At 38.1% G+C, this 27,017-nt stretch overlaps 1 protein-coding gene across 1 annotated transcript in view; it reads right to left on the bottom strand.

The window, feature by feature from the left end:
* Positions 1 to 27,017, bottom strand: part of ANO3 (anoctamin 3) — a 245,710-nt gene that overhangs the window by 88,021 nt on the left and 130,672 nt on the right. Inside the window, 2 exon segments of the mRNA XM_072421825.1 lie at positions 17,590 to 17,655; positions 20,770 to 20,894. Coding sequence (XP_072277926.1) covers positions 17,590 to 17,655; positions 20,770 to 20,894 — 191 coding nt within the window.

Raw genomic sequence — 27,017 nt, 5'->3', positions numbered from 1 at the left:
ACACCAGGTGGATGGTTTGTGGTTTTTGTGAAAAACAATGTAATAAAGCCTAAATGCTCAAACTAATCACAACCAGAATTAAAACAAATACATATTTCTCTTGAGAAACTGTGTTTTACATATTTTATACATCAACTGCAAAATGCAGAGTCATTTTAATCCGAGCAAAGCACAAATTGATGGCATTTATTTTTTTCCTTTACTTCCACTTAACCTTCTTTTTATTATTAATAATTATTATTTTTTTAAAGCCCTGACATATTTAGCAGTAATGTAAAATAAATAACCGGATACTAATCATAAACTTACATAAAAATCCATCACAAATTGTATATGGGAGCTGAAGAGGATCCTGCCAAAAAATGAACTACGATATTCTGTTGTACTATATAGAGATAGATTTGAGGGGTATGAATTAGGTGGTGATTGAGCTTGGTTGCCCCAAACATGGTTTGACCCAAACATCTGTGGTTTGAACATGGGATGATGTACCCCTGTGGGTTCATTCAGTCCTTGCAGCCACAGAGAAAACTGGGTATCCTAGACTCAGCGATTTTTATGACAGATTGGGACTGTGATCAGATTGGTAAGAATGCCTATTGGAGAAGGGAAATTGCCTGTCCCTCTTTGAAATAAAGCCTTGCTGATCCACAGATTGGAAAACAGAACCTTAGATCCACTGGGACCTTCTTGGATGGGCACTGAGGCAGCTTGTGTGCCCCCTCTCCTATCCATAAAATGTTCTCTGGAATCTGGATTGCCAAAAGCATGTAGCACCCTTGCCTTTTGGCATATATCAAACCTTTAATGTCCCCAACAATGGCAAGGGCAAAGCTGCCCCCTTGACTCCAATAGGATTTGAGCTACAAATCAACCCAAATTCAGGCGAACAGTAAAAAGGCAAATTCAGCCAACACTAGTGATGATAAATATATATTATAATGAATATAATAGGCTCTATTAAATAAAACAGGTATCTAATAAAACAGGTAACTATCTAATAAAACAGGTAATCTGACATTCACCCAAATATTCCCTGGTGAGAATCACACTGCCATTGAAACACATGGATCTGGAAGATGTCTGATTCCCTGTTTTATAAATACAGCTCAATGAGTCTTACAAATAAACTAAATGTAGAAGACACAAACAAATGCAATGTAATGTAGTGTAAATGTTCTGATTTGTAGCCCCTATACAGCACAACCTAAACTAGGGAGAGGGAAATAGCACAAAGAGCCAATCAGCTGTGCTGCAGTGCAAAAAGCATGCTGATAGGAGGCCCAGGAGACAGCTGCTTCTTCTTTTACTGCCCATTCACAGGCTGATTATTTATTACAATTGGTCTTTAAATTATTGGTTTCTATACTCCTTCTATACTCCTTGGATTAATGCATTCACCCCCTGCCATCACACCTTTATTCTTTGTAGATTTTTACTGATGTCTGTGTCCCCACTCTAAAATCTCCACATAGCTATTTACCCAGAAAGTGAGTGGAAATACAAAATGGCATGGAAACAGGAGGTGTGCTGATATCCTTCAGTAAGATTGTAATTTCAGCTTCAGACATACCAATCATTTTGCCTCTTACTTTTTTACTGTAGGTAACCTCTGGTAATATATTTTTTCATCATATGCTTGATTTGCAATTTCATAGAAAAGAGACACATTTACATTCACTCATTGATTGTCAGTTCGGAATCGGGAACAAAAATAAACTCACAAAGCTGAAAAGAGAGGCTTGGCGCTGGCGAGGAAGGGGGTGAGCAAAAGACCAGCATGACCAGGAGCTAGGGGTATGGGGAGTGGGAATGGGGAGAGATAAAGGGTTAGTGAGTAAGGAGACGTTTGGACTGTATGGGGAAGGAAGATAGAGGGGATTGGGTGTTAGTGAGAACAAGGGGGTGATGAGGAAACTATAGGAAGGGGTGTACAGACAGTGAGGGGAGCTGTTTTGAAAAGGAGACAACTTTCTGCCCTACCTCCCTGGTTTTCATTGTTTTAAGGGGTGAAGTGTCGAGTGGTATGGCAGGCATCATTTAAAGCAGGTTAGTGAGGAGGGAATAACCATCTTAGGCGTGGGATCTCCTAAAATTGTAGTGGATTGGGCTACCTTTAAGTGGTGAATAGAAGACGGTGGCTATGAAAGTTGAATTGTTATCGAGCCAGTAGCAGTTGGCGGCTGGGATAAGTATGGTGGGGGTGTCTCTTCAGATGTGGTAAGATGGTGAGCAGTGCCTCTGAGGGCTTGCAACTAGGAACTGGGTTCTTAAGCCTGTGTTGTAATATTATTAGTAGAGATTTTGTTGTACTAAGGTAAAAGGAATGGGATGTTAGTGGTTTGGTAAATATTAGGGTAATGGCTTTTTATGATTGTTGTTTGTGTCATGAGTATTGTTTTAGGCAAGGGTGGAGAATGGTCATGTGGGGGAAGGAACGGTGGGAGGGTGAGGTTGGTGAGCATCCTAGCTGCCTGGGTCATGCTCACAAGATAGCTGGAGAACGAACGCAACATTATTTTTAATGCTGAACAACGTGTTCATTATCATTATAAACACTTAGCACTGGAAAATGAGCATAAAATACAGAACACAACAATCATAATGAAAGCTCCCTGTATTATCATATATGATTTAAGCTCCTTGTTCTCAATATGACTTTCTGTCCCACTTTCTCTGTGTCCTGGAATTTCAAATGACCCAGAAATGAGAGGCTAGGTTGAGAATTACTAATGTGATCAGACCTATTACAGAATAGTATTCTGATCCTATTTGTATACAATTTTAAAATAATACAGCAGATGATAGGGACAATATAATGCAGCTGGTAAGGAGATCATACACCTGGCATGGTTGGCCAAGGTAAGCTCCTCAATATATTTCTAGATAGAATCCCCTAGAGCAGGGGTCAGCAACCTTTACTATCAAAAGAGCCATTTTGCCTCCTCTTCCACTAAAGAAAAATAGTCTGGAGCCGCAAAACATAACACAGTTTATAAACTTTTAAAAGTTTTAATATTTTTTTAATTTTACCTGTTACAACAAGTGTGCATGTGTAGGCCTACTTTGAAATAAATTAAACACTGAACTATGCCCCTAGAAGCCTCCAGCTTCTAACGTATCATCCTGTTACATTAGAAGCTGGAGGCTTCTAACGTAACAGGGTAGATTTTTTTGATGGGCAGAGTTCTTTATGTTCTGACGATGCCTTAGCGATGAAATTTTAAGGGGTGTTAGCCACAGGTGTCCCTCATTTGCAGCTTTAATTTTGTTCACCTGTACCCCCCAATCGAGACAAATTGGGGTTCAGGTGCTAGAAGCCTCCAGCAATGTGTAACAGGGTAGATTATTTTGATGGGCAGAGTTCTTTATTTTCTGACGATGCCTTAGCGATTCAATTGTAGGTGGTGTTAGCCATAAGTGTCCCCCACTTGCACCTCTATTTTGGTCACCTGTACCGCCTCCCCCCCGTTCCAGAGAAATTGGGGTTCAGATGCTAGATGCTTCCAGCAATGTGTAACAGGGTAGATTTTTTTTATAGGCAGAGTTTTTATGAATTTTTAGGAGGTGTTAGCCACAGGTGTCCCGTACTTGCACCTCAAATTTTTTTCACCTGTACCCCCGTTTCCAGATAAATTGGGGTTTAGGTGCTAGAAGCCTCCAACAATGTGTAACAGGGTAGGGGTTTTTTGATGGGTGGAGTTTTTAGGAGGTGTTAGCCACAGGTGTACCCCACTTGCACCTACATTTTTGGTTTTGCACATCTCCCCATTCCAGAGGAATTGGGGTTCAAAGGAGGGGGATGTCATTGTACACACCCATTTGTACACGCCCCGTGGTAGATTTATTTCACTGGTAGATTTTTTTCATTAGAACACTGGATAGGGAATCCCCCTCCTCCGCAGTGTCTTGGGAGGAAGGGGATCCCCCATCAGAGATCTCCCCGCGGCAGCCGAAGGGAGCCACAACAAGGAGGCTGAAGAGCCGCATGCGGCTCCGGAGCACAGGTTGCAGACCCCTGCCCTAGAGGGCTCAGGCAAGAAAATACTGCAAAAAAAGATTCTTACAAATGCTGAATTGCAAAAATATCTGTTGTTGATGTGTTTGTAGGACAATTGTTCATGAAGGGATTGTTTTCATCAAAGGACCATTTAATGTCCACTTACACATCAAAAAATGGGAATACTATTTTCACCCAGCCACCAGCACACAAGTCTGAGATAGTGAGTTTTAAATCAATGGCTAATTGGTGTATTTGTTAAAAATGGGACTATAAGTGAGACTTGTCACGCAACACTGTCACTAATAAAAATAAATGGAAAGACAGACGGTATAATATAATACTTAGGGATCAAATCTGTTGCAGCTGGTTTGGGAATCTTCAGTAGCAGACACTTTTGGGTGTATCAGATGCTTGTATACCTAGCAGCATCTTGTGTCTTCCCCAGGAGCACAATAGAGAAGTAGCAGCTGGATGTGGGAAGCTGCAGAACACTTCAGGCATATGCAGGCATTTGATAAGCCCATAAGTGTCGGATGTTGTTAACCCCAGCTGCAGCTGTAGCTCTGCAAAAGTTTGAAGAACTACAACAGTCAGTAGGTAGATACTGGGCCATACCACATTATAGATTCTAACTTTAAAATTCTAATTTTGGTTTTATGTTTTGCACTGTGTGCAGTGCATAGTAAGCTTTTCAATAAGAAAGCCTAGCACTAGTTTACTTTCATTCATTCTAGCCACCACAATCTTAACATTTGGATGCCTCATTCATTATTGAATGTGAAAGTACCATATGATCTTGCTATTTTGAGCACAGCAGTAAATCAACTTATGCCATGGAGTAACAGGCTCCCTACCTGCAAACTGAAAGAGATGAACATTTAAATATGAATATGTAATATGTTATAATTACCTGACTAAATGAAATGGAAAAAATAAAATATGTATTTCACTCCTGAGTATTATACATAATTAAAATAAAAATATGAAAATCACTACACGTATCATTCATGATTTAGAGAAAGAATGGGCCTAAAGACTTAAGATGAACCACATTTTTAACATCATGTAAAAGGCTAGCTAAAAAGTGTGTTTTTTTTAATTGAATACTGTCCCCTTTCTTCCATCTGTACTAACGGTGTAACTTGGTAATTTAAGTTACATATCCTAGGAGGCTGCAGATTTTTTTTTTTAAATACTTGTTTTGAATCTTTTTTGGGGAGTACCCCTCCCCTTCCATCCATACTGCCACGGCAGTAAAGACTGAAGGGGAAACCCACAGCCTCCTGAGATACAAACATCACATATCCCAGGAGGCTGTGGGCTGATAGGCCATGTGTCATAAGGAATTTTATGGAATGTAAAAAAAATATAATTAAATATAACAATATATAATTATATTTTTCTTGTGTTACCCACTTCCTCCAGAGTGACGTCATGATGCCAGATCCTGCCCACTCTCCCATCGCAGGCTCAGACCTGCTTGCTAAATTCTGGGGGGGGGGGGGCAGTAGGGCAGGGCTGTGGATGCAACAAAAGTTGTGTCTTAAGCCCTTCACTACTGTCCCCCAGGATGTTTAGCAAGCAGGTCTGAGCCTGCTATTGGAAGAGTGGGCCGGTTGTGTCCATACAGGGGACAGAGCAGCGGACCACCAAAATTTTCTTGTGCTTTTCTGGCGACCGCTGGTCCAAATAAATACAGTGGAAAAATGAGAGTATCCATGGTGGACAGGATGTGTGTTATTCACAGGAAAACCAGCTAAAAAAAAAGGAACCGGCAAGTGACTATATATTTTGTTTTTGGTTTTGTTTTAAGAGAATCAGGTTAAGGTAAGTTTTTAGACTGTCAGGTATGTCAGGTAATGTATTTAAAGATGGTGTTTTAGGGTTAGGGATTAGAGTGTAAATTGTAGGTAGAAACTTAAATTTAGGGACTGGGGTAAGTGTCAGTTTGGAGAGAGGACTGGAAGTGTCAGAGAAGATTAGGGTCCTTTCAGACCCATGGTGAGCCACAGCGTTCTGCTGTGGGCTAAACCTCTCCTATTCATTTTTTGCATACGGCTATGGCAGAATGCAGCCCTGGTCACATAGGCAGCATGTTGCTTTTGGCCGTGCAATTTTTGAAGCTTTGCACCACAGCTGTTTGTAAATCTGGATACCTGTGGTGAGGTTTGCTGCTCCTACGTGCCATTTAGTTTAACACTGCAGCGTGAAAGAATCCATAGCTTCAGCTTAACACTTTTATTGTACTTGTGAACTAGTATTGTTCATGATAGGGTATGTTAGAGGGTGTCATTCTCTTCATATTGCCACTTAGTTAAACCCCAACACCTCTACATATAGTAAATATAGCATTACATTATTGTGGTTTATTGGCTTTAGCAGTGCTTTATTACAAATTACCTGACTATAGCAATAAATATTGATATTTTAAACAATAAACAATAGACCGTTCAACATCAGCATTTATAAATAACCATGCTTTCCATTGTTGGTCTTTGAAGGTACCAAAGATAAGCATCAAACCAAACACTGTATCTGTAGTGTATAATTTACATTGTGACAAGGCCCCCAGCTATACTGAAACGGCTCAAGAACTGTTTCAAAAAACATCCCGCAGAATACACAACCACCAATCCTAAGTCACTTTCTTCAGCTTCGCCTGCTTTAGCTTCTTCAGATGCCTAACAGCTCTTGCAAAGTGCCTCTTTCCTGCTCCTCTAGACCACCCTTCCTAAATTCCTCCTCATCAAGCCAGTCTCTATTCTTTAAATCAGATGGCTTGCCTGATGGCCCTTTACTTTTTTCTCTTTTTTTTCTCAGGGCCATTCTTAATTACCACATACATACAGCTCACCCCTAAGAATAAATGGGATTGCTGCACATGTTTGCATTTGAAATAAGGTACAGTGGTTATATTTACACTGAAAAGGCTCTGCATTGTCATGCAGTGAAGGTTGTAGGTGTCCATGTGCCTATGCTACTAGCATAGTGAATACTTAACCACCTGAGCGTTACACTGAGGTCTAGATTTCTGTACCAAAAGTGTTACAGGTTTTCATGCAATTTTTTTTTTTAAATTGTAGACCTGTAACTTACAGAAATATGTCCGAACAGGGTTCTAGTAGATATAATGAATATAAAAAATGTTTGAAACACTGTTTACAAAAACAAGCCATTAAGCTGCTTGTACTGTAAAATAAATATTTCTGAAATAGCCTCAAAGACTTCTTGAACGCCTTGTCTACAAGACTCACTGATTACCTGAACACCAACTCTCTCCTTGACCCCTTCAGTCTGGTTTAAGAGCTGCCCATTCCACCGAAACAGCCATTACTAAAGTGGGCAATGACCTCATCAGAGCTATGTCTCAAGGCAACTTTTCCCTGCTCCTTCTCCTTAATCTTTCCTTTGTTTTGACACTGTTGATCACCCCCTTCTAATACAAATCATGCGCTCCATTGGTATCTGTGACACTGCTCTCTCTTGGTTTGCTTCCTATCTGTCTGACTGCTCCTTTCAAGTTTCTCTCAATGGTAACTCCTCCTTGCCCACTCTCCTTCCTGATGGAGTTCCCCAAGGGTCAGTCCTTGGACCAGTTCTCTTTTCTCTGTACACCTCCTCTCTCTGTAGTCTCATATCCTCCTTTTCCTTACAGTACCATCCGTATGCTGAGGACACTCAAGTACGTTGTCTTGGTGTCACCTTTGACCCGGCGCTCTCTTTCACCCCCCATATTCAGAACATTTCCAGGCCCTGTCACTTTCACCTGCGCAACATCTCCAAAATCCGCCCCTATCTGTCCCCTGAGATCACCAAACTCCTTGTACATGCTTTTATCATGTCTCGTCTGGACTACTGTAACCTCCTTCTCTCTGGTATTTCACTAATCCGACTCTCTCCCCTACAATCTATTATGAATGCTGCAGCCAGACTCATCCGTCCTTCCCACCGCTCCTTTTCTGCTGCATCTCATTTTAGTTCTCTTCATTGGCTTCCATTTCACCTTAGAATCAAATTTAAGCTCCTGTGCTTTGCCTTCAAATCCCCACACAGTTATTGTCCCACTTACATTTCTGACCAGGTAAAAAAGTACTCCCCCAGCCGCTCTCATAACTCACTCATAACCTCATCACACACATGGATAAAAGACTTCTCTAGAGCTGCCCCAACTCTCTGGTCTTCCTCATCCTATTCGGCTTGCTCCTACTTTCTGTTCATTTAAAAGAGCACTCAAAACCCATTTTTTCAAACTTGCCTACCCATCTTCTTCTGTTTTTTGAAACCATCACTACTTTCCACCACTACATAGCCCCCTCCTATTGTGCGTAAATTCCCCCACCTACTAGACTGTAAGCTCTTCGGGGCAGGGTCCTCTCCTCCTGTATCACTGCCTGTATTAGTCTGTCATTTGCAACCCCTATTTATTGTACAGTGCTGCGTAATATGTTGGTGCTATATAAATCCTGTTTATTGATAATATTAATAAAAAGACCACAAAATTTACACAATTAGGTTGAAAAAAAGTCCATCAAGATCAACCACTAGGGAAATAAACATATTCTAGATAAAACTATTTTTACATAGTTGACCCAGAGGAAGGCAAAAAAAACATGGTTCAATTTGCTCTAAAAGGGTAATTCCTTAACCTGTGAGGCAATCGGATGTTCCCTGGATCAAAGGTCTCTGGTGTCTTTAAAGCCTTAATACCGAGTTATATTCTGTGTTTCTAGAATTCATCCAGCTTTTTCCTAAAGCAATCTAAAGAACTTGCCAAAACTGCTTCCAGTGGAAGCCCTTTTCCACATTTTCACAAACCTTACTCTGAAGAATCCCTTCCTTATCCAAAGAATACATTTCTTTTCTTCCAGACGCAAGGAGTGTCCTTATAATCCTAAAGTGAGTAATTGGGAAGAGAGTTCTCTATATGGACCATTTATATATTTATACAGTGTGATCATATCCCCCCTTAAATGACTCTTCTCAAGGGAGAATAGATTCAGTTCAGCTAATCTCTCCTCATAGCTGAGCTCCTCCATTCCTTTTATTAGTTTAGTTGCCCTTCTCTGCACTCTCTCCAATTCCACAATGTCCTTTTTGTGAACTGGTGCCCAAAACTGACCTGCATATTCCAGATGTGGTCTGACCAATGCTTTGTACAGGGGCAGGATTATGTCTCCATCTCTGCAGTCTATTCCTCTTTTAATACAAGAAAGTACTTTGCTAGCTTTAGATATTGCAGCTTGGCATTTCATGCTGTTATTAAGTCCATGATCTACCAGAACCCCCTGATCCTTTTCTATTTCTGACTCACCCAAATTCATTCACCCTAGTCAGTATGAAGCATGCATGTTGTTAGCTCCCAAGTGCATAACTTTACATTTATCTATATTAAATGTCATTTGCCACTTGGCTGTCCAATCAAACAGTAAACCCAGGTCTGCTTGTAGATTATAGACATCCTGTATGGACCTAATTCCATTACATAGTTTGGTGCCAATTCTCTATCCATTTACAGATTGAATTTTCTAAACCTTGATACCCTAACTTTCATATTACCCATCTATGTGGTACTGTGTACTATGCATTTGCAGGACTCTGAAGTTGGTGTCACAGAGCTGGCAGGTTGCTAAAATTTTGATGCTTTAGAAAGTAACCAAAAAACAGTTATCAGTGTCTCTGTTGTTAATTATTATTATTATTATTATTAATAATAATAAACATGAGTTATAAAGCGCCAACATATTATGCAGCACCGTACAATAGGAATGTCTCCTCAATGCCTACCAAGGTAAATGAGGGTTTGTTTTAAAGTTCACTGTTTGTGTTTGAAACCGGCCCAATCGTTTTAAGAACCTGTGTTATCTGCTTCATGTAAGTTTTGCATTCCCATGCAAACCTTCTGAAGCACAAAACATGCTTAAAGCAGGTCAGCAGGAGCCGACTGAAATAAAGCAACTCAATAATTTCTGATTGATTTCAAAAGCATTAACTGATGTCTAACAGATGCCATCAACCTCAACTTGAAGCAGATTGCCCATGCTTTATATACCCATTCAGTTAGAAATGTAAAATCCTACATGTAACCTTGTTCTGCACTATGGGATGGTAAAATATTAATTTGTAAAAGATAAACACCTATCTAAGAAACATTTTACTAGGTGGTATAAGGATCTCAAATCTAATAGTTACTTTTAAATTACGAAAATATGTTATCTTCTAATCCCATTGGATACAAACCTAAACCTAACAAGTGAACACATCAAAGCTAAATGATGTAAGCTTTCCACCAAAAATAATAAATATCCTGTTTTGATTAAAGTACATCTGTCTTTGTAAGTTGTTTCTTATGTAGTACACTCAACATTCTGAAAATAGAATGTTGGGTGTGTTTAGGAACTTTGCCAAAGGACATTCATGTTAATTAAATTCACAGGGGTTTGTTCTTTGTAACAGACGTTGTGCCAACTCTAAGTTTAGGACTTGTTATAACACGCTATGAAATAGATAAACAGAAGACTTAACTTTGTAAAACCACACAAACTAAAGCTGCCCTCAGTCAAAAAAAAAATAGTTAAGTGGTTGCTTTAAAAGCATTGAATCTGACTTTGACCAAGCATTCTCAGATCGAGAATCTTCTGGGTCCACGTGCTTTTAATGGCTGGCTAATTGGCTCTCCACCGGGCAATATTTGGTAAAGGTCAGATTCACTGCTTCATATATACCCCCTTGGTGAATCTATTAATCAAACCCAACATTCTCATTACTATAGTTTCTAATACAGCCATAGTGTATTGTTCCAACCCAGGCCAGATATTTAATCTAGTAATCATTTGTGTAAAAGCAGTAGTGAAAATAAGATGGCTTTTTGATTTATAGGTATTAGCCATTGATTATGCTTTCAGGAACCACACAGACCTTGGACTAAGTCGTCACCCTTCAAGTCCAAGTCAAGTCCTTGACATTGACACCAAGTCCCAAGTCAAGTCTTAAGTCACCAAAAATTTTTCCAAGTCGAGTCCTAAGTCAAGTTACTTCATTTATTATGTTGTTTGAAAGTCTTACTTAGTCTGTTATAATGCCTTCCTCGATGCATTTCTTGCATTCTAAGTCCAGTAAGTTCGTCTTTCTCCACTGACAGTTGAAGGCGATGGGGAGAAAGGCAGTGAGGCTTCTGTAACACCACCTTCCTCCCCCTCCCCTTCAGCTGTCAGAGGAGAAAGCCGTGGACTTAGAATGCAAGGAAGGCGGGGAGGAAGGCAGTGTTACAGGAGACTTACTGCAAGTCGAGTTACATGTTGCTGGACAAAACTCCCAAGTCGAGTCGCAACTCATTTATTAGGTGACTTAGGTCGGACTCAAGTCCGAGGCGTGTGACTCAAGTTCCAACCTCTGGAACCACACCGCAACCACATCCACAGGCAAATGCATGCACAAAATTGTTGCCAACTGCTGCCATTCTGTTAAATAGGAGCAATAGGAGGAGTGCTGCACCTGTGGTGGAATGCCGTGGTCAGCCACAAGTCTGAACTGACCCTTAGTCTTTTTCGAGTGTGGTCTGAAATAGGTGACTGGTTGTTTCAGCCCATACAAAATACAAAAAAATATTATATATATTAGTAAATCATACAGGCAAATACACCCTTACACAGTTTTCATCATATGTCTTTGGAACCTCACTTCTTGAGCTGGTGACACCTGTAAAAATGGTAATTTCCACCAATGAAAATGGTGACTGGTAGGTCAGAATGTGAATGTACACAGCATGGACAAAGAAAACAAAAATACAGTTATTTACAGTTCTATATTTATCTAAAAAAAACTTTAGAATACTTCCACTACTCCTATAAATCAGTTCATAGAGTCTAGGTAGCTATGATGGGATGTTATACCATACAGAGTTAACTGGAACAGGTCTTTAAATAGAACTACCATTAAGTGTTCCATAAATATATAAATACAGACTTTTAGGGGCCTATTTATAGAGCCTATCATCTGGATGTGTTAAAATGGCAGTTTTGGATTCTCCACCAGTGAATGTTTCAGTGAATGTTAGGTCCACTGCCTTCTAATTGTTTATATATATTCATTATTTTTCTTTAATAACAAAATACCTATCTGATAATTATTATTTAAAGGGGATGTTTCGTATTTAGTTACATTTGTTTGTTTTTATATCATAGGAAGATGTGTAAGCTTTAAGGTCATTATATTCAATATTGTTGCATTTTGTGCATTATTGTTGTTATGAGTCCATCCATTATCCAATATCCAAAATTCAGATTTAAAAAACTGAATAAAAAATGAACAATTTCTAAATTTTACCCAAAATGGTTTATATAAATCTTTTACCTGCATATATTATCAGAATATATGTGAAGGTACATTACAGACAAATGCACACCAGGTTTGGTCCAATTATTTATGAATTCATATTGCAATTAATGTTTTTTTGCATTTATTACTTAATACTATGTATTACTTAATAATAATTACTAAAAACAAATGTCAAATGTTGATATTGATAATTGTAGATAATTAATAATATACCATGAATCTACAATCATTAAACATTTGTACCAGCACCACAAGGTTCTTTGGCTGTACTATGTTTTTGGAACTGCAGGTTGCAGGTACACCTGTTAAAGCAGTTTAAGGCAAATAATTTAACCACTTCACACACCTGTACAACCATTTTACACCAGATCAATTTATACATTTTTGCTATTTGACTGTTTATCCAGCCATAAATCTGCAATTATTTCAAATGAAAGTATTATGCATATACTTATAAATTAAAAATGAAAAAAATATTAACTTTCTAATTTTCTCAGTGTTTAAAAGAATACAGTAAAATTACAGTTTTGGTAGAAATGGTTGTAACATTACAAGATTAATTATTTTTCTAATTTTTATATTTTATGTTTTTATGTAACACTATTAAAAAATGTACTAAGTAGCTATAAAAATTATTAGTATAAAAAAGTATAACTGGAAACTTTGGGTTTAAATGAACAAGGCAAAAATCGAAAAATCTTAGCATGCAATTTTAATATTAAGTAACACAAGTATGTATTAAAAAAAGTTTTTTCCTACCAGGTCTTTCATATCCAGTGACTCCATGTTCCCTTCCAGAAAAAACGTGATAATCTCTGTACAAGTTCTAAGCCCGTTAATCACCTTTGAACTAAATACTGAACTGCTGCTGTTTATTCACTGCCATAAGACTGCTGCAACATTAACCTGATGGTAGGTTTGGACAATTGACTGCAAAGGGATTCGCAAAGACTCTCTCTGATTCCCCGGGGGAAGCGTGTATTTATCCAGCATACCTTTCTAATGGACAAAGAATACTATCAGCTATTACTAGCATGGAAGACTGGCTAAGCTTTCTCTGTCATGTTATAAATTTATTATCGCCTTGCTGAACATTAATATATATATAAGATAGCTTCATTCTTTAAAGGTGCTTTAACTCATTTGTGGCTTTGGGGATTAAAGTGTATATAAATACTAAGAATTCATTTCTTTTATTTGTTCTCCTTTGATGTCATAAATATACAGCTGAAGATACCTTGCTAATATGTAATAGATAATATAACTGCAATAGGTTTAACAAATAAAAGCATGTGGACCCCTCCAAAAATCCTGTGAGCTGATAGCATCCTGTGCTTCCTGTTAGTTCTACATTCGTAAAAATGAATAATGTTACAAGAGGTCTATGTAAACTACAGAACCCACTGTTGTTTTATAGAGGAGAACAGGTATTTTATAGTTCGGTTCTAGGGTAACAACTCTTTCAAAATTATTTGAATTTTCCGCCGCTAAGTCCCGGCTGCACAGACGCATGTACCGACGTCACCGGGAAACCCCGTTGATCGAATCTTCACTTCGCGGCTGGAGATCGGAGGAGGCAGACGTGTCCCCAGGACCTGTGGGGACCAGCAGAATGCCGGGGGACAGCGACAGAACAAGGTAAGTGGGACTCGGGATTGCCGCTTTTGGTACACTAAATCGACCAAAAACTAAACCCCTACTGATTTAAAGCAGAATTCTCGTTAAATACCCATAAAAAGAAAACAAAGCTTTGTTCACACTGGCCATGATGTTGCTTGCATTGCAGTTACCACTTTCTCAATCCAAGGAACTGCTGTCTCTTAGAAGACACTGCAGGCCTCATTTAATGAAGCTCGAAAGCTGGAGAGAATATACTTTCATCAGTGAAACTAGGTGATCCAGGATTCAAATCTTTTGCTAGCAAATAAATTGGAAGAAATCTACTCATGGTTTGCTGGATCACCCAGCTTCACTGATGAAAGTGTATTCTCTCCAGCCTTGGAGAGCTTTAATAAATCAAGCCTTACATGTAGATTCTCCCTGCAGCAGCCCCATAGAGAATGAAGGGGGCAGCAGTGAGCATTACTAAAAACAGTCATGTGGTTGACCAAACGGCTGGCAAGGTGCCAACTGGCAGACGATTTGTGGGAGGATTGCTTGACCTAGAAACAGGTCTGCACCTATCCTAAAGAAAACCAACTTGTGCTGAAATATTTACCTCCAATCAAGCAATTTTCCAGCGTATTTTTTTGTCGCTAGAAGTCCTCTATCCATTGGCCAGCATCATTTAACCCCTTTCCTTTAAACCCAGTGTGCAGAAACAAATGAGGGGATAGGTTAGTAAAACTCATTAGAGTTGGTTTACTAAAGACGTAGAGAAGACACACTTCCCAAAGTAAATGTTTGCTTTGCAAAAGTAATGTAAGTAAATAAAATAGACTTGTGCCCTCTTTGGATACCCAGCTTTACAGATTTTACAATAAACACAGAATTTTGCTAAACCATAATTGGTATATCAGGGAACATAGCCACAGCAAAATAATTCAGGATTGAAAACAAATAGCAACTTTTGAGAAATCCATTCCATGTTTGCTGGATTACTCAGAATCACTGATGAAAGTGCATGCTTTGATACATGCGTATACTAAACAAAAACAGTTGCCCAAAGTTTCCATTCACATTTAAGACCATAGATCACCATGGCATGACTCGACTGCCCACTGTCAAGATAGCTAGCTTGTAGTTTTCTGTCACTTTTAACTAGTTGCAAGTAGCAGAATGACTGAAATTTGCTTGACAATGACAAGAACAATGAAAGTAATGAAACAGAACTACTGGTAATTAGATAATTGGGGAACATTACATATAAACATTTAAGAAAAACTATACCCCCTCTCCCAATTCCCAATTTGCAGCTGTGCTAATTAGGCCAGCTGGAGGACATTACAAACTAATTGTTCAAATATTAGGTGGGTAGATTCCTGATTTGTTCAGTACAATTAGCTTATCTGTGCTAATACATAATGGTCAGTGTGACTCCATGGTGATTAATTTGTTACTTCCAACATCTACCTTAATTGAATAAATACAAGGTCTAAGCATAGTGCTGGTGTGTAGGGTCATTGTTTTGCCATGTTAAGATATGTTAGATGATTGACATGTGTACAGTGGTCTCCCAACACCCGTCATCAATCTTGCGGAGTAATAAATGACCGTGAACAACCGCTGTGTTTTTTTATGGCACTCCCTTGTGATCTCCTATGGATGACAGCACAGCAGGGTGCCCCTCACTTGTCCCCACTCTCCATAGAACAGAACAGCTCTATGTGTACAGCGCTCTTTATTCTTCTGTCATTGGAAATCAATATTGATCTGACCTCTATATAACGTATTCAAAAGGCATTGTTCTTCGAATCTAGAGTCTTGTGGACCCTCTTTGGATCACAAGCTTGGAATATAAAAAACTCTTTTTGACCCTCTGAAGTCAGAATGCGTCCAGCCTTCTGTAGGCAAAAGCTCTGCCCCTGGCAAATGCCAGGCCTTTAGAGGACAGGAGCGTTTCCATCATTTTAAAGTTGAATACCAGGGGTTGCGTCTGGGTACCAAAACTTGAAATAGTAGGGAATGGTTAGAACTTGCTTTAGGTGTTTAATCCCCGCTGGAGAGGAGTGTGCCCCTGGTGGTGAAATTCTGTTTGCCTGATTCTAACCACCATAGGTACCAGGACAGATAGTAATAATTACTACTGTTACCAGTACAAAACCTGGCAAACATTCCATATGAGGACATCTGTCTTTGTGATAAGTGCAGATACCCCTCATTTTGAGGAGATTATTGTTATCTTCCGATTGGGAAAAAATTGGTCAAACTAAAACATGACAGAGGTACTAACTCCTCCTTACTTTATTACCCTCTCCCCCCAAAAAAAAATCCAATCAGCACTGCTATCCAGAAACTGACAGTAGGAGAGATCAGATTGAAAGAGAATAGGTCATCAGTTTTCTGCTTCCCTTTGGCTGTCCATTCACTGGATGGAGTACTGGTACAGTAAAATGCCAACTCGGATAAAAATCCGGTCAGGTCAGTTGACCAGATGAATTCAGAAATTCTGAGTGGGAATCTGTATTTTTTTAATGAGATGTACTATACTGGTCAATGACAGGTATAGAAAGGCTTAGGCAATCTCTTCGCCATTGGTGGCTTACTATACCCATCAATTACAGTAACATTGCATCGGAACTCTTATTGCTCAAATTTCACTTTCTGGTACAAGTAAGAATTGATTCCTCTGGGAACTATCTGGCCACCACCAGAGCTGAACCTTGACATGTAATCCTAGATTGTAAGCTCTTCCGGTTAGGGTCCTCTCCTCCTCCTGTGTCGCTGTCTGTATCTGTATGTCATTTTCAACCCCTATTTAATGTACAGTGCTGCCTAATATATTGGCACTTTATAAATCCTGTTTATTAATAATAATTTAAATAATAATAATAATAATGTGAAAAACATCTAGTGCACTTTAAAACCTACTGAGGAGCATTAGAACTCTCTGTCCAAGATCTGCCATAATTATATCACAGACCCATGGAAACAACACTATGTCTGATCCCTAATAGTGACTGATGAGCTTTTCATCTGTTCCCGAGAGAAACTGTGAAAACACTATACTGCTCATAAATCATTAATTTTAGTTTTGGTAGGTTTATCATATAAATTCTAATTTAGTATTTGTTGATTCTTCTGTGACCACGGGACCAGGCATCTCGTGGTCCAGACCCTTATAAAGTTCTATTGTAAGATTAATCTTTTAAACTCTATCCCTTCACCTGCTAAGTGTTTCCAGTGGTATATAACATCCTTCCTAGATCAGCAAATTCCAGCACTTGCCCAACGGATGTCTTTAGATTAAATTTAGGTCAAAGGCAATTGTGCTTTTGACATATCAATGGACTTTTCCAGTCCACTTAGACGCTTTAAATGCCGAAACTTCACATTCAGTCACTGAAAAAAGAGTTTTTTACGGCTAATGGATAAGTGTATTTTGCAAGTAAACACTCAATCCTTTTAAGGGAATATTCCGCCAATTACACACATTGATCAAAGTGAATGTGTTCAATTTATAGTACATTTTTTTTGCTACAATAAAAAACACATAAACAAAAATTAAACAGTACAATAAATGAATCAAAGTGACGCTTAATTACATAACCGATAAACAGCAATTTAAAAAGTATTATAATGAATGTCCATACCGGCTCTGCGGGTGATGGAAAGTGGTCAAACAAATGTTTTTCTCTGCTCATCAAATCTTCTTTGCACTGCAAGAGATTGTGAACAAAATTTGTATATTTCAAAAAGTACTCCCCTATGTTTTTTTGTGAATGAGAAAAAATACTCTATGAGAATAAATATGATATCGATATAGCCAGCCATGCCCTTAGACAAAGCTATAATTAAAAAAGTCTCTTTCTGCTGCACGCTTCAGAAAGCAAAATAAACAGGGAATCTTTAGAAATACCTATTGACATAACGATCATGGTAGGCTGAGTAAGTCTGGGAAATGGGAGACAGACCATTCAAGTTGTCTGTAAATTTACTCACACTGCATTTTTATAGTGCTATGGCAGGAGCTACTACAGTTGACATTCAAAAATCCAGCATTTTTTAAAGTTATACTTACCTCCACACACAGGCCAGCTCTCCTCTTGCAGCACCCACAGACATCTGGCACAGTTCCAGAAAGCAGGCAGCAGGGAGGTCTCAACGTGCATTTAGTGTATTAAGTAAGACCTAACGGCTGTTTCTGCAGAACAGCGCCATCAAAACATTAGTGCCCAAACAGTGTACTGCAGTCCCTGTACTGAAAATGCAATCTGAAATTCATGCCTGAAAACTGAAGAAAACGGATTATCGATGGTCGGATTTTCGATTGTCAACTGTATACTAAACGGCATGTGACCACATCAGGCCAATTGGGATTGTTTGTGGAAGCACAGGAATATTTCTAAAAGCAATGAGAAGGTGCACAGGAGGAGACAGTTTGAAGAAAACCTGTAGTGTAAGAAACATGGGAGCTGCCACTAATCCTTTTGAAAGCATCTGAACACTTCTAGTTGGCTATCTGTCTCTGGTTTTAAAACTCCAAAGCTCTGTCCTAGAGCAAATATGAAGATCAGAGTTGGACCTCTTGATCTACATAGTTATTCCAGGTTGGTTTAAACCAACTCACCAGCAAGGTCACCAATGGCAGCCTTTACATGCTTTCACTACAACTTTTCATAGGATGGAACATAGTAGGCTTGAGATGTAGAGACACAAGCATCCTCATAATTATTTTTATGTCTTTACTGGGAACTAGAAGGGTGAATAAATTACCAATAATGTGCATAATAAAAGATCTTCATACCCAAATTTGTTTGGGAAACATAAACTTGTAACTGTATATTTTTTCCAAATATCAGAAACTAGTATTGTTTACTGACATAAAAGCATGGCATGATGATGATGAACTAATGTCACATGTAGGCTCCATCTCTACCTAGGCTTTAGATTTTCTCAACATTGCCATGTCAATCATTTCAACTTACACTATTTCAAGCATCTTTTTTGAGTCTCTACTTAGCCTGAGATGGCCTCTGAATTCTAGTCTAAGCAGATTTGAAGTAGGATTTAGTGAGTTCTTTACTGTGCTGCTAACTGTTCCACTTGCAGGAGAGAAAGCTGTACCTGAGTGCCTGCATTGCAAGGATCCCTCTGCTCCCTTCATACATTCTTTTGATTGAGTTTTTCAGTCTTAGTTTTTTCCCAATCATTCATCAGATCACCAATCATAAAGTGGGAAGCTCTGAATTAGGAAAATAAGGTCTTGCTTTACCAAGATGGCCACCTGCTTATGAGGCATAAAGGTAAGTCTGAAATGGAGAAGAGATCAGGAACAGTGAGACCATAAGCAGTGCTGGGTAATACATCTTCTGCTAGTCTTTCTTGAGCATAGCCTCCACAGTCCAGGTCCTCTCTGATAAAGCAATAGTCTATATTCCCTAAAAACTTTAGCCAAATGTGTCTGATCAGGCGTGAAGTGTAGTTTAGAAGGATTGAAAGGAACATTTGCAACAACAGCCTGTTATGATTTGATGTTTTGGATATTTGATATGTTCTTCTCAGCTCAGTACATCTTTTGTACTTCAATGAGCGGAAAAAAACGCTGCATTGGCTTCCTCATCTGTGCCTTTATTTGGACTTAGACTACCTGAGGATTTTATCAAGTAAAAAGTTTCCATAATGTCTATACATGCTGGGTCTCAGGAGGTATCTCTTTTCATAGAGAACAGACTAGGTGATGCTGGGTCTAATTTAGAAGTTCTTTATATAGTTTTTTTCTTTATTAATATTATATATTTATTATGATTTTCATATCACACCCAGAAACTGCACTTTGGTTTTTGCTGCACCTATCTTCCACACATACCAAGAACAGTTTTTGGGGAAGCCAATAAACCTAACTGCATAATTTTTGAGGTATGGGGGAACCCACATGGGCAGAACATGCAAACTCCATACATGTTCTGGCTGAGATTCAGATCTGGGAACCAAGGCCTCAAGGTAAAGTGTTAACCTTGTGAGCCACCATGAAACCCACTACAGGTAGTACCTGAGTTAAGGACATCCAACATACGGACAACTCCTAGATACAAACTGGGCTTCCCTGCTCACTTGTGTGCAGGATGGAGGCTTGATTGGGGGGGGGGGGCGTTTGCATGACTTGCAGAAGAATTCTTTTGCTAAACACAGCCGAGGTTGTAGTTGTTTCTTTTAGCATATCAAAGCACAGCTTGTTCCAGAAGTTAATGAATGTCTAGCCTCCATAATGTTTTTTTTTTTCTTGGTTTGTTTGTGATTAACTGACAGTGAGGATTTAACACAGTAACTGATACCACGCTGCTTAATAATATGTTGAGACGATCATCTGCCTAACTGCATTTATTAAAATAATGTACCTGTTCCGACTTATATACAAATTCAACTTAAGAACAAACCTACAGTCCCTATCTTGTATGTACCCTGGGGACTAACTGAATGCCCACTTTAAACCATGAAGCCACAGGCCCAAAACCCAATGAAAAACCAACCAACGCCTCTCAAGATAGTCTTTTTGTGACTTGGTTTTCAAACATTTTAAAAAATACCAGTCTGTGGGCCGTAAGAAGAATATAAGAATCTATGAAGTCTGAAGAATAACCTAATATAATACATTTTGCTCTCCAACTGTGCCTAAATAAACGTATTCCTTTTAAGTGAGTTGCCCAGGGCTTATTAGACTCTGTTGAAGCGAGATGTCCCATAATTGATTGTTGTCAGTATATAACCTGTGTGTGTGTACAGAATACAATACTCTCACACAAATATCGACTAGGGACGGGAAATCTGGTTACCTTTTGAGATTTGCGAGAGCCTTGTTTTTGTCTGTTAAGTTTGTGCTGAATGAGCAGGGATTGATCGGTGCGGCAGTCGTACGTTCCATGTTCTGACTCATCCGTGTAGGTATCTTTTGTAGAATCTAAATAGAGTACAACATAGTTACAAGAGATTACTGCAACATTGTCATGCTGAGGAAATACACTGAAGAGTACCTGTCACCTACAGTATTATATTCATATATATATTATTATTATCTTAATATCAATATATTATTATATTAATATATATATAAATTTATCTTCCTGATATTTCTATATCAAAACAAAAGTTCAATTTTTTAGTTAAATCAAGAAACTCTTTTTGGTATGCAGGAAAACAATAAGTGATCATAGTCTTAAACTTGGATTACTTCTTGAATCTTTGTTGCCAGGTCTTTTTTTTTTCATTTTTCGCTCACATGATAAAATGCTCATTTTGTACATGAAATTACACTTTACACCCCCAAATATAATAAATTCAGCCTAAAATTGTTTAGGTCACACAATATTAGTGCAACTGTCAAAATACACCTACATGGAGTGCACACAAACACAATGGGCCTGATTTAATAAAGCTCTCCAAGGCTGGAGAGAATACACTTTCATCAGTGAAGTTAGGTGATCAAGCCCTGGAGAGCTTTAGCAAAACAGGGCCAAAATATATACCTGTACATATATAAATATTTGGGACAATATTAAAGAAAAAACAGTGTCTCATAAATAGGTACCAAATATGTCCACCTTTGAAATTGCATGAGCCTGCAAAACGTAAAAATGATAAAAAAGAGACGTTTTCATGGAAGGAGTCACACATTCTCCACCAACAAATGGAGGACGTCCAGCAAATTTACAACCTCAGCCCACTATTTTCAACAGAAGACCCCAATCAACCTTGTTGGGAATTACTGGCTGCTCAGGAAAGTGCTGCCATATATACTTCTAGAACTGAACAAGTAAAATAATAAACCAGTCAATTATTACTGATTAATTTCAGCATCTGATATTATATCAGTACAACTTATTTTGGATAAAATCTCTGGTTTTAAACATCAGTTCTCTTGCACAATAATGAGATAAAAGCTGTAAATCATCTCTCTGTGAGTAAGCGCAGAGATTAATTCTTTCCAGCAGAGGATTACTGCTTATTGGTTGCCACTTGTCTTTGCATTTCATGCGCCACTCATCAGATTAATTGTCCATAAACAATGACAGATGATGAGTTTTAAGTCTTAAAGGTTGTTTTCACTGACCTTATTCCTGTGTGTTTTGTTTGTGGTATACAGATCTCTCATTTGCAATGAATGATTCTATAGATACAATTATACCACAGGGATCATATTCCAAAATAACAGGGAATCCTGGTTACCCGACAGATGATGCTGCTGGAAAAATACCTTCTGCATCATAGTTACAGTCCCCAGTGTACAATCAGAGATCCAATGCTCATTAACACCTTCAATCCCATGGACATACACCTGTCTCCTGGAAAATCTATTTCTGCTCCAAGTCTACAAATTCACTAAAAAAAGCAGGCAGGTATAAATAAAAGCAGCAATGGGAAAGGGTTATAAATAAGCACTAATATTTTTTAACCATTATACATTGATCACTATCACTATCGATATTATTGTAATGATTTTAAATATGTTTACTGTGTCTGCCTAAGAACGCATAATTGCTAAAAAGTAGAGAAATATGTGATTCAAGCAAGTAGAGAAAAAAAAGTAGAGAAATATGTGATTCAAGCTTATTGATGGATTACCACTTGAAACTGGGTAGTTAAGGAAGGACCTCCCTTCAACTTCATTTCTGTATCAGACTCCTCTGGTAATTACTATTTTGTTTCCATGCCTTAAAAGTCCGTGTTTCCTATACAATCACTAGTCAAAGAGTGAGGAAACCATTAGGAGTAAATAATGATTTATTTGAGTAATGGCAACCATTCTCTACCAGGGTTCTGTGAAACACCAGAGTACCTTCAGGGATTGCTAGAGGTTCCTCAGACTGTGGCCTCTAATTTGATAATGTTGTCATAGTTTTAGGACAAAAACCACTTGGTAGAACCAGCTGCATAATTCTAATATGTTTATGTCTAAATGTTTTTAGTTGTCCAAAAAGGTGGTAAATCATTTCAAAGGTTTCTCAACAGTGAAAAGCTTAAAGCAGAAATAAACTACCTTTAATCCCACAGATCCATTGTTCAATCAGGAGGTTTCTCCATTCAAGTCCTACGTAGTCCTGGTATTCTGCCTTGCCATCCGCCACCTTGCCATGGCAATGCCATCTTCCTCAGTTTTCTTCCGGGTTCTTTATCGTACGTCAGCAATCTCACACTGCGCAGGTGCGAGATTGGATGACATAGATGGGGGAAAACAAACGGTGCCAACCTCACTGTACACGCATGAGATTGGACTTTTTTTCTCCCATCAAAGAAACGGTTCCTTCTGCACAGAGGGTGAGCAGCCAGAGCCCCCCAGGATGCGTGACATATGTATCCCGGGAGGATCTGCGCTATGGCAATCAGGACAGACTCTTTTTTTTGTGTTGCACTTAAAAAAAATCTCATTTTTACTTCTTTTAAGGAGGACTTTTTTAAAGCAATCAGGTGCAACAAGTAAAATGGAATAAAATGCATTTGTATATAAATAGTTAACACTGGATGTTATAAATAATTGAGATCAAATGCCTATCCACCTCCAAGATCAATCGAGCAGTGACTATATTCAGTTGATATTTTCAATACTTTTTTGTATTTTCTAATTACATGACACTTCTACAGCTACAAATCCAGTTTCTGACATCCCATATTTCGTATAGTTTAGGCAGTTTTTTTTATTTGTATTTTTTTTTTAGTAGTTTTTAATTTTCTATTTTTTATTGTTTTTTCAGTGATCCAAAAAGGATCCATGATTTGATTCTCTTCCCTCTATCTCCATTGTTATTGGTGAGCTGCAAAAGCAGCCCCCACAAACACTGTCCCTGTCCCTGTGACCAGGTAAATAGCAACAGAATTGAGCATCAAAAAAGACTGTTATCAAATATAGGTCACAAACTCAATATGACAATTTATATGTATTTGTTTTTGTTTTAGTGAATACCTTTTGATGTAATATTTTATCCATAACAGAATATCTGTATGTACACTATATGCATCATTGTATATACTTTGTTTGAACTATACTTATGACATGTAAGATGATTAGTTGATACGTAGTCTAGGATGATTCACCAATACCTTTTCTATGTCTAATAAATACACCTAGATCACACGCAAACTACTACATTAAGCCCACAGCTACCCCTGAGGAAGCCTACAACGGGTGAAACGCGTCGGGTAACAAGGCTGCATGCAAAACACCCATACCTATTCGTGTTCTTTGTACATATGGTTTGCTTTATGCTATACGGAAATGATAATACCACTAAATAGATGATCTATGTCTAGTGTATAGGTACTGGACCTCAAGGAATGAGGCCATACCTAAATATACTGTACAAGCAAGAAAATATTGTTTACCTTATGAATATGTAAAAAATATAGGATCATTTTTGCCAAAAAATAATGTCTGTCTTTCATGTTCACATTTAAATACTGTATTTCAGGGTTGGCAAATATCCAACTTAAGAGGACTTTAACTTACAAAAGATACCTTTCCACACACGTCCCTAGAATTTCTCTACATTTTCCAATTTAAATTCACAATTTTACATAACTGTAATAGGTTTTGCTGGCTAGAATTCATTAATTGGTTTACCCTACTCATTTTCTGCTTTCCTTTTACAGCTAATTGCGAGTTACTACAATTAGTCAAGTATAATTATGGAGCTGTATAAAACGTTGTAATTAAAGACAACTCGTTTATATGGAATTAACACGATAAAGGATTTTAGACAATGTTACTAAGTGGGCTTTTGTTCCACTTTATTTTAAACACTCATTACAGTACTGTTTTCAGTTAGATCATATACTGACACGTGGAAAGTAAAAAGTAAAAATTAGGAAGCAAAGTTTTATACATTTATTTTCTTTTCACTGTTTTTTAAAAGGATTAAATGTTTGTTTGGATCATAGAGGAGTACTCCTTACTGCAGGGTTCCTGGAACAGGAGATGCAATTACACACACAACTTGTAGCACCACCTTGTGATGAACTGTTGTATAGGAAAAATTTCAGAAAGTAAAATGGGCAACATTTCAGAACAACTACAGGGGCCTTATACAGGAATAAAGTTGTAGGGAGGTACAGTGCAGTTAAATTACTAAAGTTAAATACAGTGCAGTTAAATTACTAAAGGCATATAGGCCGATCACTAAGCAAACAATTATCCCATAGCAAGAAATTTTTAACTTAGCTTAGTGCATGAAGTTTTTCTGAAAAAACCGAAGAGCAGCTGGGGTCTATGCGTAAATCCTACTATTGTTTCAAAAGGGAAATAAGAGCTTTTCTGATCTTTATATTCGACATATTAACACATTTGTCTTCATTTCTGAATCTAGGAGGACTGCTAAAAAGTAATTAGGTGCTCAAGCTACTTGAGGGTTTTTGGAAGCTATACTGTTACTATTTCCCCCACACCTTACTAACCTATATCATTATAATGGGAATAAAAACTTATGAAAGAAAAGTTTCTACTGGCTCAAAAAAGTGTTTTTATTGTATAAGGATATTTTAGTTTTTTATGTCATACAGAGGAGAAAAATTGGTCACTCATGGCATATTTTTTTTCTATTTATCTACAAGCTCTACATTGTTGGATTTTTGAAATATCAGCATCTGCCATTCCACATTCCATGATGATTGGGTTAAGGTCTCTATCCCACCTGTGGGAATATAAACACTGGGGTATTTTCCTGACAATAATTAGAGCTTAAAAAGTAGCTTGTACAAGCTATGAAATGTCCTCAACATTACAAGAACAAGTGCAGCTGAATGAGAAATAACTATGACTACACATGCCATGACCTGGATGGATAGGAACCTTTACAGACATTGCAACAGAGCTGTTTTTAATAAAATTCCTCTTTAGTCCAAACACAAGTAAAAAGTTTCACATCAATGACTTACCCCATGCTTCTTATTGGAGTCATGGAAGAAAACTGCTAGTTGAAAACAATAACCTTACACTGCTTATTGCATGAATATGTATCTAAATATTCCTAACAGATGTAGGTGTGTGTCATAGCTCTTCTGAGAGATCTCAGCATTATGCTGATTTTCCAACCATGCATTTAGACAGCACAATTCCAACAGGACACACAAGGTGTTACACATTAAAGTGAACTATACTGAAATGTTTAATAAAATTAAAATTCAACATTAAGCAGCCTCATACTGCCATGTTCTCCTCTGCTTCTTTATTACACTGATTTTTTTATTTCAAAACAGAAATAGAAAATAGATAACCTCTGAAAGATTTATTCACCCAGCCTTAAAAACTAATCCAAAAATGCTAAAAAAATTGCAATACAAAGCAGCAATTACAAAACTCCAGTTCCTGGCATCCCTTCCTAACAAAATGATGGAGCAAAATTTGGACACATTCTACAGAAAAAAATGGGGATGCATAGGTAGGCGTTTAGACAATAGCTAAAATAATAGGGCCAATATTACAGAATAAGGCAGTGTAGGTGCAAGAAGTAGCGCTGGTGGTACAGACAGCCAAGTTAAAGGTGCCCAGGCAACAGCGATCCAAGATTCGAGTTAGTGACATGACTATGGAAGTGCTGCATAATATGTTGGTGCTATGTTAATACAAGTTAATAATAATAATAATAACACAATGACCTTAGCAGCAGACACCCTAAAGGCACCTCTTCTACCTGCTTGCCTTCTCATAGTGCATCTTGTTGCAATCTGTTCACACCTACCCATCATACCTGGCCATCTCTATGATCTAAAAAAAAAGCTGATTCTTCAGACCAAGCACTCTTCTACAACTTCTCCATGGTCCAATTCCAGATGCTCACATTGGAAATGCTTTTGGTAGCGAACATGGGTCAGATTTTAGGCGCAAATCAGTAAGCTGACCTGTGACACCTTTCTCCCATGGCTAATATAAAATATTTAGCAATTTGTTGGAATTGAATCAGCTGAACTAGCCTTTCTGCTTCTACGTGCCCCCATTTAACTTTGGCCCTACTGCGTAGCATTTACATCCCACAAGAACTGGCATTTTGGACATGCTTTGACCCAGTCATCTAGCCATTACAATTTGGATTCTGTC

This window comes from Pyxicephalus adspersus, chromosome 9, assembly GCF_032062135.1.
Source record: "Pyxicephalus adspersus chromosome 9, UCB_Pads_2.0, whole genome shotgun sequence".
Taxonomy (NCBI): domain Eukaryota; kingdom Metazoa; phylum Chordata; class Amphibia; order Anura; family Pyxicephalidae; genus Pyxicephalus; species Pyxicephalus adspersus.
This window is presented reverse-complemented; position numbering and strand designations above follow the sequence as displayed.